The 15,418-nt window shown below is 36.4% G+C and overlaps 1 protein-coding gene across 6 annotated transcripts in view; it reads right to left on the bottom strand.

Annotated features, from left to right (window-relative positions):
- Positions 1 to 316: 316 nt before the first annotated feature.
- LOC128734686 (dystrophin, isoforms A/C/F/G/H) overlaps positions 317 to 15,418 on the bottom strand; it is a 167,860-nt gene continuing 152,758 nt past the window's right edge. For all 6 annotated transcript variants that reach the window (XM_053828990.1, XM_053828994.1, XM_053828995.1 and 3 more), the window contains 9 exons: positions 10,189 to 10,448; positions 9,906 to 10,115; positions 9,711 to 9,844; positions 9,427 to 9,656; positions 8,628 to 9,134; positions 8,059 to 8,571; positions 7,874 to 8,002; positions 7,710 to 7,821; positions 317 to 2,136 (listed from right to left, as the gene is read on the bottom strand). In XM_053828990.1, the coding sequence (XP_053684965.1) occupies positions 2,033 to 2,136; positions 7,710 to 7,821; positions 7,874 to 8,002; positions 8,059 to 8,571; positions 8,628 to 9,134; positions 9,427 to 9,656; positions 9,711 to 9,844; positions 9,906 to 10,115; positions 10,189 to 10,448 (2,199 nt within the window). In that variant the 3' untranslated portion in view covers positions 317 to 2,032. The remainder of the gene's footprint in view (positions 2,137 to 7,709; positions 7,822 to 7,873; positions 8,003 to 8,058; positions 8,572 to 8,627; positions 9,135 to 9,426; positions 9,657 to 9,710; positions 9,845 to 9,905; positions 10,116 to 10,188; positions 10,449 to 15,418) is intronic.

The raw sequence follows: 15,418 nt of genomic DNA, 5'->3' as shown, positions 1-15,418 counted from the left end.
GTTGATTGTTTGGTCTGCGCATTGATTTTTCATGGTGGCGGCTTGTGATGTCCAGCTATCCGGTCACTCTGCACAATTTTGAAGGGACACATGATCCAGCTACGATAACCCTACAGCTTTGCTAAATTTTGTTTTCCTATTGAGATCCGGCACCGTTTTATTGTTCTGTGCAAGGGTGGTAGTGGTTGATAATAGTGTTAAACACGAATGTTTATAGGAGAATCTTCTGTGATTTATAGAAAAAGGTAGTAATAAAAGACATTCTTTTTTGTTCTCACAAATAATGTTGATGTTAGGTACATATTAAGTAGTGCAGTATAACTATCATGTTCTTTATTCCCAGTATTTTTGCTGACATTCATATGGCGTTAATTTACTATCCTTGAATTTGAGCGGAAAAGATTTTTTAATGCCTAACCCAATTGACTGTATATCGTTCAACTAAAAGCATAAGTTGGAGCAAATTGAATTGTATCTTTATTAGGTTATAATGCTAACAACCGCCATTATTGAATGTCGTATAACATTATGAGAAGTGAATCGAATAAATAAACAATAGTCACAGCCTTAATCTTTATTCGGAACTGATCGGGTTGTCTATCGAAAGAGGAATGATATTATTCATAATACCAACAAACTCAAATGGATCTACTTGATCGAAGTTAGGATTCGTTCGGAATAAAGAATAGAGCTGTTAATAGGAATTATATCCGCTATACTGTAACAGAAAATTCAAAAAAAGATCAATTCACTGGCACTAAAGGGCAACACAACCTTGCGATATTGTATACAGTTCAATGTGGAAAATCAGTATGCACTTGGAATATTAAAAGCAACAAAAAATAAAATTTTCAATGTTTCTAATTTTCATTATTAGTGAAAAATGCAACGGCCATTTAGTTCTGCGCATTTATACCAAATTCTGAAACTAATTCATTAATAACAAATTTAATATTTTCATCCTTTGATTTTTATTGCGAAAGCGTTAGAATAGCGATTATCAATCATTAATAGAATTACTGTGGTAACTGTACATTATCTAGAATCCTTAAGTAAACTGAGTTCACTACGCTCAGATTTGAATTAGATAAACAGTTGTTCCCGATGAAGTTTGACAATTCAGTTGTGTCTCTGGAATTTTCTACAGAAAACGAACGAATCTGATACTAGTTTTCTCCGTAATTATTATTTATATATTATACCCCTATAGAGGGCAACATTTGTCCACTGTTACGCAATTTCTTGTATTTTTGTCTAATGTTTGTTCTCCATTGATATGATGTATATAAAAGGTGTGTAAACAATAAGTCAACATGTGACACTTTAACGCAGTTACGGTCAAAGTATCAATATGCTACGAAAAATTCTTATAATAATGAGCATATTTCTTTTCAAAGTATGTACTACCGGCGCTGCATTCTAAAGCCTACTAAAACTCCCGAGTATGCTGTCTTGCGTAGAGCTCAATTTGAATAATTGTAACGAATTCTGTAATGTAACTTGCAAACATAAACAATGAAGTCAAGCTACGATGCAATATTTTATTATGTATTTATTCTTCGGATATATGCATGAAATCATTGCTTAAACTCAACTTCCAACGATAAGTACAGTAAACTGTGATATGAATTCTAAATATTTGATAGTTTCGTATGTCTCATAAAAATGTGATATAATTATTGATTGTATGAGGATTTATATAATCATCCACAAAAATAGTATAAATTTATTAGTGTCAATGGTGTATGTTTAAAACATTCTACATTTAAGTTTAGAAATTAAATCTTCTCTTATGGAAATGATTGTAAAACTGTTGGATTATAGTTGCATGATATAGTACGGATATTATCCAAAAAATGGGCGAAATTGCCATTTGATTTTATCCTAATGGTATGATAGATGCATTTTCAATATTATTGACTCAGAAACAATATGTTCCTATCAACATATGGCGTTCCCACGGCAGCAGTTGTAAATATTACAAACTGGAGAAAATAAAAAGTCGCGAGACCAATCGTTGGATTGCACAAAGTTATTTATCAGTCAAACCACGAATTCCGTTACTATTATTATGTTGCTCAATTTCCTGTTCAGTAATAACGTTAACCAGTTCTTCAACGGCCTTGTTTAAGTCACCTGTGAATGATTGAAATATAAGAAGTGATTAATTACTACCTTTGAAAATATTGTATATGGTACTACTGTATCTATAATTACCAAACATCATCTCAACCACCGAGAGTTTTGAATTAATTATATACGTCCTTTTGTTGATTGAAGCAGTAAAAAGGTATGTTAAACCAAGTTAGTGATTTAAACCAGTTACGGGTTAGTTAGAGAAATGTAAACAAATCTGCTTGAACATCACACTCTACTAATAGCTAAACATTATGAATTAAGCATGTTATAAAAAGCAAGGCGTTGCGGCTGAGCTTGATTTACGAATAGCAGTTTGTAATAAAGAAAGTGCGATCTTCGATTAGTGACATAATTTTGCTGAATAGTTTAACGAATTAGGTGTAGCAATACTACTTATTTTTCTCACATAATTGCACCGTAAAACAAATTTTTCAGTTCGTCGATACGGAATCCAATTTGATATGAGCAGAGTATTGACAAGTATGAATACGAAGTGATCAGTTTAGGTTCGAGATTCGTGTTATCGAATGTTACCAAAAACTTCAATTTCAATTGCGTTGGTGCAAGAAACAAAGAAGGCATTCCGCGGAGTCTCGCAAACCGATTTTATATGTCCATGCCCGATTTAGCCAAAACATTGTATAGACTTTCTCGATAATAAAAGAGGTCATTTTATGATCGTTTTTATAAATCTCGGTTACTTCTTAAAAGAAGTAATTCAAAATTGGTACTAACAAATAAAATATTTTATAGGGGAAAAATGTTTTTCAAAATTGGGTCTTCAACAAATTTGCAGATAATAAAATTGTACTTCTAGAAACAATATGCGCTTTAGTCTTAGTATCAGTTTTGATTACGTAATCAAGATTAAAAAAATAACTTACATCAGCTTTTCTTTCAAAAGAATTCTATGCAAAGTTTCAGCTAAATCAGAAATAACAATTTGAAATATATATTTCATTTTCATCATTTACCATGCAAGGCCTGAAGAAATGACGAAACAAAAACTTCATTATTCAACAAATAACCGTACAGGATGGTTCTAATATCTATTACTGTAATGTATGTCGTGCCCGATACAATGTATCATCGGAATTTAGCATGCAGAGCGACCCAATTAAATGCTATTCTAATCGAATCCTAATTGTTTCTCGCGCACTGCCTTCCTTAAATTAAAAAAATGAACCAATGCAAAACGTAACATATAGACACACACGACACACATAGAGAAGCATGAGGCAAATATGTTATGCAGGGAAAAAGTTATTGTTAATTTTACACAAATAGAACTATTTCACGAATAAAAGATAAGATTATAAGATTCCCAGTGGTAAGCTTGCCTCATGGTACCCTAATACATGATTTACTGCACTCAAGCATACACAATTGGATTAACATATGATTCAATAAATAAGTGATATTTTACCAGCCATATGCAAAAGACTTGTATGAGGTGGAGGCGGAGGCCGTGTATCAACAGAGCTAAAAGAGTTCCCAATATTTGTTTGATTCTTTCCACCACCACTTAAAGACATAGAATTAACATGATCAGCACCCGAATGACCAGGATTAGTTGCCGTATAAAGAGATGGTGCGATTGTCGATGTACCGTTTTCAATACCTATACAAATGATATACAATAATGGTTAAAATATATACTCATAGCAACTGATTACGTACTTAATACATGTGGTTTATTGATGGTATTAGTGAATAAATCTAGTGTAAGACCAGAAATATTTATTTAAATGTTTGGGTTCGTTGTTCTTATAATACAAAACAAGTAATATCGCGTGTTTTATGCTGTATTCATGTGCTAGTAAAGAAAATTTCCAGTGGACAAAACGTTCGACCTGATCAGGAATCGAACCTGATGTCACAACCGTAAGGGATTACCTACGAATGGCCGAAACACAAATGGCCGAATCACGAATGGCCGAAACACAAATGGCCGAAATAACGAATGGCATAATATATCAAATGGCCGAATCACGAATGGCCGAATCACAAAAGGCCGAATCACGAATGGCCGAATCACAGATGGCCGAAACACGAATGGCCGAATGTCATATTCGACCGAAAATATTCATAGCCTTCAACCCGTGCAAACGTTGGATACATGCTGTCCTTACTCGCTGCCGCTCGTTCGGACTTAACTAAGGGATAATCCCTAATAGACAGTAAACCTAGGAAAATGCATGCACCTAAATAGTAGTGGTTTCTGCGGGGGGGCTGCACCCCCGCAGTGGCCGGCGCTTCCGACGGCGGGTCACCGGCGCACACTCGCGGCCTACGGCCGTCTCGCCCTGAATCATCTAGGAAACATTTGCTACTAACACGGTAAATACGTCTCGCACCTTATAATAACGATGTATTTATAATCAAGAAATATTTTCGGAATACAGTGGTAACCCGATTTTGTCACTCCCCGATTTTGTCACTCCCCGATTTTGTCACCCCCGATTTTGTCACGTTTTTTACCCGATTTTGTCACGCTTTTGATTTATCAAAAGCTTAGTTTGAAAATCATTTTCAAACATGTCAAATGTGTTAAAACACTGTGAAAAGAACTGTGTTGATTATCGTGGAGTTTCCACAAAAGTTGTTTCATATCTCCACAACTATAATAGCTAGAAGGTCACTTTCTTTGGCAAAGTTCTATATAATAATTTTCTCAACAATTTTGTAGAACATTGTTTTGCTCTATCTTTTACTACTTGAAAAATAAATTTTCTATCTTACTTTTAGGGAGGTTAATCGAATCGTTCATACCACAAGAAAGAACTTTTTACGCTGTGAAATTTCTCAGAACATAGTTAACCAGTATAATCAACCATTTCGGCGCAATTAAAAAACGCGTGTTTTCATACATGTGGAGCTGTGTTGTGAAGAGGTGACAAATGTCCACAGAGAGGTAGAAGGAAGTGCGAAATGTCCTAAAAGTGATCAGAATAAAATACATGTAGTTCGTTCTAAGTTATCTGCAAAAAAAATTAAAATTGAAAAAATACCCGATTTTGTCACTGTCCCGTTTTTGTCACCCCTCATTGTTTCACCCCACTCTGTGGTCAAATTTTAAGCCTGTCATTGACAAGCTACCGCGGACCACAAACAGCTTGGAAGCATGGCACCAAGGATGGACAACCATTGTTGGTTCCCATCACCTGTCAATGACCAGGATCATCACAGAGCTGCAGGTGGAGTAAAAGGCGATAAAGGGGAACATCCTTAGAATACTTCAGGGGGGTGTTCCGAATTCGCGCCGAAAAATAGACGAAAAAATCTATTCGAAATGTGTTAATGCTCACAAAAAGAGCAGCAAAAATTTTGTTGACGCAGTTGCGCTTTTATTAAGCGCTAAACAAAGGCATTCGTAAAGCATGTTTCGTTTGTTTAATAGTAGTAGTTTGGTTTTTGTTTGATTAAAGTTATGGGTAATTCATGGTTTTGCCTTTCTTCTGGATTTTATTGAGTAGTTATTTAGGCTTTCCGAAAAATTTCGGCCTTTCGTGATTCGGCCATTCGTGATTCGGCCTTTCGTGATTCGGCCATTCGTGATTCGGCCTTTCGTGATTCGGCCTTTCGTGATTCGGCCTTCTGTGACTGTTATTGAAATTCGGCCATTTGGATTTCGGCCATTCGTGATTCGGCCATTTGTGTTTCGGCCATTCGGTACCAGCCCACCGTAAGAGCTTGCTAATCGGCACCGCTAATACAACGCCACGGAAACCACAGTTGCTGTTAACTCCCAGATTGTACCAAATCGTATATTACTGTACGCAATGCACATTACGCAAATATCTCTTAACGAATTTGGAATCGTAAATAAAGCTTAATAAAGTATGCACAAGTTGATTTTCAATCGTAAATAATGATAACTAACAAACATGTGATTTTCAGCACAAAATCGTATAGCTGTACGAAGTAAGTCACGCTTAATCGGATATTATCGTACACTTTTAAGTGAGTCTACCTGTAAATAGGTCGGATTTAGCTAAAACTTGGTTAAAACTACCCAAAATGGCCCTAAAGTGTACAAACTACAAACTCAAATTTTGTATAAAATATTGCTATTTGCAGTGTTGGGCACCGCTAATTCGCTAATTCGCTAACCAATACAATTTGTTCGATAATCGTGGTAATTTCGCTAATCACTAATCGCAAACTGCAAATTACCAGTTACTGTTTATTTTTGAACATATCGCAATGACTTGCATTGTAATCTATCACTGTACAAATTATTTGTAATTTACATTTATTACATGGCTTTTCTTAATTTACCTAAGATCAAAACCTATTATAATGGATAAAATGATTACAGTTTATTAATTTTTAAAATAAACAGCGGCACTTCATTTAGAATCATGGCCCAGCAGCAATTCGGCTAGTTTGAGTATAAATTATAAAGTATAACTAGCGTTTCTCGATTGGTCGGTTAGCGAATTAGCGAATTAGCGGTGCCCAACACTGGCTATTTGCTACCAATAACAGAAATATTCTCTGTGACTAATTACGCACTTTTAAGTTCCTATTGCCAACAGGCTTGGCATACACTTTTCGCTTTGATTTTGCTCTTTTGGTTACTGCTCCTCACCCAAGCAGAATTTGAAAAAGTGGTGTATGGGGCAGTTGTAGAGCTAGTAATTATCTATAATATTGCTGAAGAAAGTGAAGTTTCATCTTTTGTATTTACGGCGCTGTAGCGCAGCAATGCCGTTGGTAGCAAAAAGAGCGCTCTTTTTGCTACCAAGCGGGTAGCAGCCTTATAGCGCCATAAATACAAAATGCACAGTAATGCTTACTTAAACAATATTGTAGATAAAAGCAAACTCTACAAACGCCCCATACATCACTTTTTCAAATTTTGCTTGGGTGAGGAGCAGTAATCAAAAGAGCAAAATCAAAGCGAAAAGTGCATGCCAAGCCTGGTTGCCAACTGTTTGGGGGGAACTACTCAGAATCTGAGTTTGTGCACTTTGAGTAGTTTTAATCAAGTTTTCAAGGTAAACTAATTTAAGTACTTATATAGATGAAACAATTGGAATTGAATCACGTATATCGCCTCCAGAATTAGCACTTTTATACCAGTTTTGCGCATTGAATACGATTTTTTGGATGTATATCAGTACGTAATGCTCATTTGTAAGTTCAATATACATACGAAAATCATAACTAAACTGTCACCCATATTTACTCCATCACAAAGCGTTATTTGTATTTTGCATAGGTTTTGTTTTGTCAATTCAGAACGTAAAACTAGCAAAAGTTTCATGTTTTCCCCAACTGATACATATGTTAATCGATAACGAATGATTGGATGTTTTCAATATTCTCCAATGTGCGTTTCACTAATTCTATGCTATCCTTCTTTAGTTACATATGTACTTGAACATGTTATTCCATAATTACATTTCGATCAATCATGGGACTGAAACTTTCAGTTCACTGCTCGTGATTACCTTTTTTAAAAGCCAAATGAGCAAAATTGAAAGTTTACAAATTCGGTCATCTAGCAGTAGTATCTTGGTATGCACATCAAATTTAGTAAATATAAAAATAATGATACTAACTTGAATTCTGTTCATAATGACCATTTTGCTGGAGCTTCGCAGGCGATTCCGTATTTAGTTGAGATGCTGTTACAGATCTCGTTTGAAGGGTTGATGCTTTAGACGAGTTTGGCTAAAACGGCAATAGTAAATAAATATTTATATTGAGACAAAATCAAAAATACCTCATCAAGTAGTTGTCGTAGTCGCTGTAGTTGTGCTTCTAACTGTCGATTGTGGTCTTCAAGGATTTGCATCCTTGCTTCCAAACGTCCTTTATGCTGCCTTAATAATTTTGCCTCCGCAATCATGTCCTGCAAATGGAATACCTCTTATTTTCTAAATAATATGCTAATTATATCTTTATTACATTTCCCCCGGACTGGATTGCCTGAGAAGATTGTGTTTCATCAGGTGTAGTAATAGGCGTCTGCTTGGATTTTAGGCGCTCATACTCTGCTTGTAAAGAAGCATTTTCCTCTTCCAAATCTTTGATCATTGCTTCCAATTCTTCTCTTTGTTCTGCATCCATAGCTGCCATGACTTGAACAGGAGATTTGGGGCCGCCATTATTTGGCAATGATTGACAATATTGTGCAATTAGTTGATGTTCATCATCACTGTCAGGCGTCGAGTTACTACGGGTACCGTATTCCACCTGCGCTAATCGCGATGCATACATTTCTAGTCTTGAATGCATATCATTTTGCAACGTATGAGTTCCATGCTGTGGACTAGGGGCTGGGCTCTCCAAAGCATCTCCTTCCAGTACACTTTGCACTGGCAAATAACCTACTCGGGGATGTTTTTTGAAGTACTTTCTGCTCTTAAATTTATTTCGTAACGCTCTGGTAAAATCTCTAACATCTTCGGTAGATGTTGTCTGTAAAATAAAATGCTTCTTGTCATCAAATTCAGGTTGCAATGTATGTTACTCACCGTTGTGCAGTATTCATGCATAGGATGCGATAGCTTATGATTTTTAGCATTTCTACCCAAAAAGAAGCATCTTTGACACATATCGAAATTAAAACATTTCAAACACCTGTAGCGGAATCCAATAATAGGATATTCTTTGCAAATGTTACACTTTGCTTGATGTTTTGCTGTTTCTGCTGCTACTAATCTATGGAGAACCGGAAGCCACACTAAACTTTGCGGCTCATGTTGCAACCAGTTTAGAAAATGTTGTGCTTCAATAGACGTTTCCAACAGTTCACCGCTTTGGTTAACACCAGCTCGCTCAAAGCAAGAACGCACAGACGGTTCGATATTTGATCCTCCAAATGCAGCTACTTCTCCTAACTGACGGGGGACCTGTATGCAGTCATGCAGCAACAAACCCAATTTACGCTGGTCTACTTTTTTTTCTAAGTCCGCAATCAACCGAAACAAATAACGATATTTTTCCTCCAAATGCCCTTTACAGAGTAAAATTAGGCCAACCTTTGCAAAAAATGAAAAAAAAACTTATTGTACCATTTATTTCTCCCTATATTATATTAAATGCATTTTGGAGTAAGATACAATGCAATAAAAATAGAAACTGTAAATTAGGAAACACAAAACTATTCATCTGAATTGTCGATGGCACTTATTTATTATTCTAACAGATATGCATTACAGATTTACAGATTTCGCAAAAGTCTGTTTCGAATTTTAATAGTAGGAAAAGTTTGGCCTTTTTTAATTTGTAACAATAAATGTTTAAATTAGTATACAAAAGAGTACTACTTACCTTAAAGCTAAGTACACGAATTTGGCCGGTGCGTTGTGAATCATACACATTAAGCATCCAATTGATAGCAAGATCAAGCATCAGTGGCATATCAATTGGTTCGATGGTGACATACAATGAATGCAAGACAGTAATCATGTCCGGTATGTCGATCAACTTGTCATTCTGAGCTCGCAAACCGTGACGATCGAATGATTCAATAGCTACGTTCATTGCTAGCCGATCAAACGCTATCGCAAAAGAAAATGTGTAAATAAATCATCAAAATGGAATAGAGAACATACCTAATCGTTTTTGGACTGTGCGTAACTTCAATGCAGTTCTGTAAGCTGAAAATCTAACTTCGTTCAAATCAGCCAGTGATTTCATTAGCTCAATCATTTCCGGATGATCCCAGTGTGTGTTTTCTCTTTCATGACTGAAAACAATGGCATTGCGTAAGGAAACAAAAATGTTTGTGCAATCATAAATAGACAAACTTGATATAGTAAGGCACATTGGCAGGCGTTGTTGCTCTTTCCCAGGGCGTTTTCACACTCGTTGCTAAATTCGGAACAGGGCCAATTGTACCAGTACTGACACCGTATGCCGTTTTGTTACCGTCTGCATCTATTGTCGTTTGTTGATTTGCTCCGTTCGCCACCAAAGCCTTATGCCGTTCATCTATCGCGATGTGGAGTAATTTCATTCTATAGATTAAATATCGCATTAATGATCAATCGAAAATACTCAGAATAAATAAAAAGCAATGAAGTATCAGACCTGGTATTCAAATCCTCAAGCTTAGCAAGACATTGGTTTGGTACTAGAACATGATTTGCGGTGAAAAAACTTTGCTGTTCATTGCAATCGTCTAATAATGCACCCGCAGTCGTCATCTTATCCTTCAGTCGTTGTAAATGTTGCATTTGTTCGGCTGCATCGGAAGCACTGGTTGGGATAGTCCATGATTGGGTCAAAGTTTCTGCAGAAGCAACACGTGAGCTCAAGTCTTCGAGCACTTTTTGGAATTGACGCATTTTCTGTGTACCAAATGAAATAAATAAGTTGGAGATGGTAAAAATATTTCATAGAAATAAAACATGGGTAGAATAAATTCATGAAATATTTTGTAGAACTCGAGTACTCTTTGATTGGGGCTTAACTACTTTCGTGAATAAATTTGGGGAAAATATTAACATTTGTTTTGATAAACCTGCACTGTACTAGTTATAAGATTGTTCGAAACGATATCCTATCAAATTGAATCAAATTTCATTAATTATTTTTGCTGTATTATTGCTAAAAGTGTACCATTTATTTGCGACAAAAATGCTCATGGGTCATTCCACGTCAAGTGACCGAGAAAAAGTTCAAACATATAATCGACCCTCGCTGATTTGAACCAAATTTGCTTATATCTGTGAAAATATTAGATTTGGAAAAAAATATTTCCATGTTTTCCATGTCTGGCGGCAGTGGTGCCAAATATTTTGACGTAGAACTATGTCTTTGTTTACTATACTGGGACTGGGTAGCACTTTGTGAAAACGAAAATAGAAGTGTAACGTTTGAATGAAAGATTTCAAATGCTAATAACTACTAAACTACTGAACGAAACTGAACCATTTATATGTCGTTGGATAGATAAAATGATCAGCAATTTTGTGAAGGGGATAAGAGAGCAATTTCATGGAGGGCGTACGAGGGGGGAGGGGCTCCACAAATGAATCACAAATTTTCTCAAAACTCGAGAACTAATCAAGCAAATGGAACCAAATTTGGCATGTGGTTGATTTAGAAGGTGGATTTTTTTCTATGGTATATTGAAACCCCTTCCCCTTCTAAGAGGGGGGGCTCCCATACAAATGAAATACAAATTTCCTCATAACTTGAAAACTAATCAAGCAAATGGAACCAAATTTGACATGTGCGAGTATCAGAAGACAAGAATTTTTTTCTATGGTGAATTGAGACCCCTCTCCTTTTTAGGAAGGGGGGCTCCAATACAAATAATATTCAAATTTTCTCATAACTTACGAATTAATCATGCAAAAGGTACCAAATTTGGCATGTGGGGGTTTTTGGCGGTAAGAATTTTTTCTATGGTGTACTGAAACCCCTTCCCCTTCTACGAGGGGGGGCTCCCATACAAGTGAAATACAAATTTCTTCATAACTCTACAACTAATCAAGCAAATGGAACCAGATTTGGCATGTGGTGGTTTTAGAAGGCAGGAATTTTTTCTATGGTATACTGAGACCCAACCGTCTTTTAACAAGGGGGCTCCCATACAAATGAAATACAAATTTCCTCAGAACTCGAGAACTAATTAAGCAAATGGAACCAAATTTGGCATGTGGGAGTTTTCGGAGGCATGAATTTATTGTATAATGGTTTGAGACCCCTCACCCCTGTGGTAGGAAGATAAAGACCCGCATACAAACAATACAGAAATTTTTGCGTATGTGTTATATTTTCTACTGTGTAACAAGCGGTAAGCTGTGAAAATAAACTAGTAAAACCTTCGCGGAGCAAAAGACAGTGAATCCACACCGCTAACTTACGTGCCTATTGCTATTCATGTCAAAAGAGAAGAACATTCGAATGGCACGTCATATTTGAGATGAACGTGATTTGGCTTTAATGTTATTTGTAACCAATGGCCCTTTTAAAGGCCACAATCGAGTTAAAGCAAGATTAAAGAAACATGTCAAGCTACGCATAATCATATTTAATACAATAATCTATGAGCTGGTCATTCATTACTATTTCAACCTTTATGATGCACACAAGTGATTTTTAAAAGAAATCTCTATGTCTCCAAGGTGTCAAGTGTTGTACTTATGAACCCCCGTATTCACGTATTTTCAATGCCACCATTGCATTCATTGAAGAATTGAATCTGAATATTTCGCTCTTCTCTTTTAAACATTCACTTAAACAATGGCATTCACAGATTCTTATGAACATACATATGCCAGAAATGCAGTTAACATTAGTCTTTGATCTAATGATCTGATATAGTCCTACGTCACCGTTTCGTACAACCCTTAGGGCTGTATACTTTGTAGTTTTTTTAATTCGAGTGTTGCCGGCGACCCACCATCGGAAGCGCCGGCCACTGCGGGTTACAGCCCCCCGCAGAAATCACCTCTGTGTAGGTTTATTTGTTTTCCTAGGTCTACTGATCTCTATTACTTTCTTTCAGTTGGGTCCGAACGAGCGACAGCGAGTAAGAAGAGGATCATACCTGCGAAATAGTACTTTCCATGAAAAAGTTTATCGTGAAATGATACATTCCGCTTTAGTTTTTTCGCGAAATGGTATTCGGCGAAATGTTATACAATCACGGCGAATATTGCTATCCGCTTTATTATCCGCTTTCTGGCAAAGTAATGGGGCGACTTGTTTTCTACTTTACTGAGGAAAAATTGCAAATTTATATTTTAAACTACCCATGCTTTCATAGTTACGTAACTGCCAAAATGAATCATCTAAGGTTGAACTCCTCAGAAACTTGCACAACTCGAGATTGTGACAAAGATCATCCGAGATTCATGATTTTTGTACAACACAATTTATTTTGTGGCAATACGGAGTTTGTCGGGTCTGCTAGTAACATATTAAAATTATATGTCGGCAAAGTATTTTTATTGGCGAAAGAAAAGGCAAATATGTAGGCTGAATTTAGAAACCTGCTGAATATACCCTCCCGTACCCTACACGCCAAATAATCCACACGTCGTTTCCACGTGAAAAATCACGTAAATTTCTCTACAGGGAGTTACGTGACTTTCAGTTGTACATTATTGGAAAATACATTAACATTTATCTAAACAACGTTGAATTCACGTAAATAGTACGGGAAAATACAATAACATTTATCTAAACAACGTTGAATAATTCACGTAAAACTAGTACGGGAAAAGTTGGATGGAAAATATTCACATAACTTGTCCCGTAATTTCAACGTGAAAATTATGTTAAGTGTAGGTGGATTCTCCGCAATACATTTTCTTGAATTAGTGAGTCTCTATGCAATAAAAAACACTTTCCGCTGTGTTGAAGCATACATGCATACAGTATTAATTAAAGTTTTTCTGAACAATGTTGCATCAATGTTGAAAAATTCGGGCCCGGATGATGAGAGTGTTCTTGAGGTACTCGCACTAACTGTAAAGTGTGTTTCAGTTATAATTTAGTCGCTTATTTTTATTTACTGCAGTGGGCACTAGTTGTCACATAGAGAAACTATTGACAGCGTTTTGATCCGGATGGTTTGTTTATTCACTAGTAAAAATTTCATCAGGATTGAAGGACTAGGACACATTCAAAAGTTATTGACGATGGAACGCGAAAAGCGGGAAACGTTGAATTCACGTTGAAAACCCGACAGGGTTAGGAGCAAAGATCGCAAAATTCCTGAAATTTCTAAAATCGACTGTAAATATCATACTCAAACGTTGCCGGGAGACCCTTACGTTGGATCGGACCCTTACGTTGGATATATGACCGGAATCTACGAGTAAAGGTGATTCGAGCAGTCCACAAGCCTGGGACCTCCTTGCGGGATTTGGCGAAAAAAATTACGGCGACCCAGTTAGCACCAAATCGTACATCAATAACCGAAAGTTATCGTAAATAACTCTTAACAAATTCGGAATCTTAACTAATGCTTAATAAAGTTCGCCCAAGTTGATTTTCAGTCGTATAAAATGATAATAGCTGATACACATACGATATTCAGCACAGAATCGTATAACAGTACGGAGCGGGCTTAATCGAATATTATCGTATATAATTACTATTATCGGTGAAACGTGTATGTTTCTTCCTCATCACGTATATCGCCTCCAAAATACCACGGACATGCCAATTTTGCGCATCAAATATATATGTACGTAATGCTGCTTTTTATCTTTAAAATGCTAGCTGGAGCCACTGTACAGTTCGGCGAATTTATATACGAGAAGGCTTGCGGTCATATCGTGCCAGCAAACACCCCAACAGGATGCTGAAGCAAAACTTGGTTGTTAAAACCCGTGCAAGGAAGCACGAGCAAGTGTCGACCAAGTACAAAGGATGCATTTTGATGGACGATGAACATACGTAATGAATTTCGGACAAATACCCGATAACAAATTTTACCTTGCCAAGCGTAAAGAAGGTGTTGCGGGTAGGTTCCAATTTGTTTACGCAGTTAAATTTGCCAGTAAGTTGATGATTTTGCAAGGCATCTGTAGTTGTGGAAAAAAACAAAAGTTTACAAGGAGGATTTTGTCCGGGGGAGTTCTGGCCTGATTTGGCAAGCTGCCATTACAGCCGGGCCATTATATCGTCAAGTGGTATAAAGAGAACAAGATCTGTTTCATTGAAAAAACTATCAATCCACCAAATTGTCACGATTTTCGTCCCATTGAGAGATATTGGGCAATCATCAAAGGCAAACTGAAAAAATGTGGCAGAACAAAAAAAAACCGAGAAATTCTGGTATATTTCTGACTTACCGAAAGCATATTACACTCTCCAACTGTGATTTTAGTATTGCTCGATGCAAAATAAAATGATAACTTGCCTCGTGAAGTAAACGGAGCACAGGTTCTACCAGCTCTTGCAAGTTATCCCGTTCAAGTAGTTGTTTTACGAATAATATGGTAACAAGCAGGGTAAACAAAACTAGTCATCATAAATCAGTTAAATTGTTTCCTTATTATTCACTTTACTAGCAAAAATGTATGTTAGGCTTTTTTATTTGAAGTTCTTGTAGGTGAAACAAACATTTTACAGACGAAAAAATGATAATAAATTAATACCATGCTGTGAAATTTAAAAAAAAATCATCAAAATAGCAGACAATTAACATAACAGTATCTAGGGCTTCTTTGTCCTGTTATCAACAAAATTCAGTGACTGATACCTATTGATTAAAAATTGAGGTAACAGATCAAAAATACAATAGATTTGACCGATATGGCGTTGTTGCATGTTACCCCGCTGTTGCAAGCTACCT

Source organism: Sabethes cyaneus, chromosome 2, assembly GCF_943734655.1.
Source record: "Sabethes cyaneus chromosome 2, idSabCyanKW18_F2, whole genome shotgun sequence".
Lineage (NCBI taxonomy): Eukaryota > Metazoa > Arthropoda > Insecta > Diptera > Culicidae > Sabethes > Sabethes cyaneus.
Note: the sequence above shows the minus strand (reverse complement) of the source record. Positions and strands in the feature narration are given on the sequence as shown.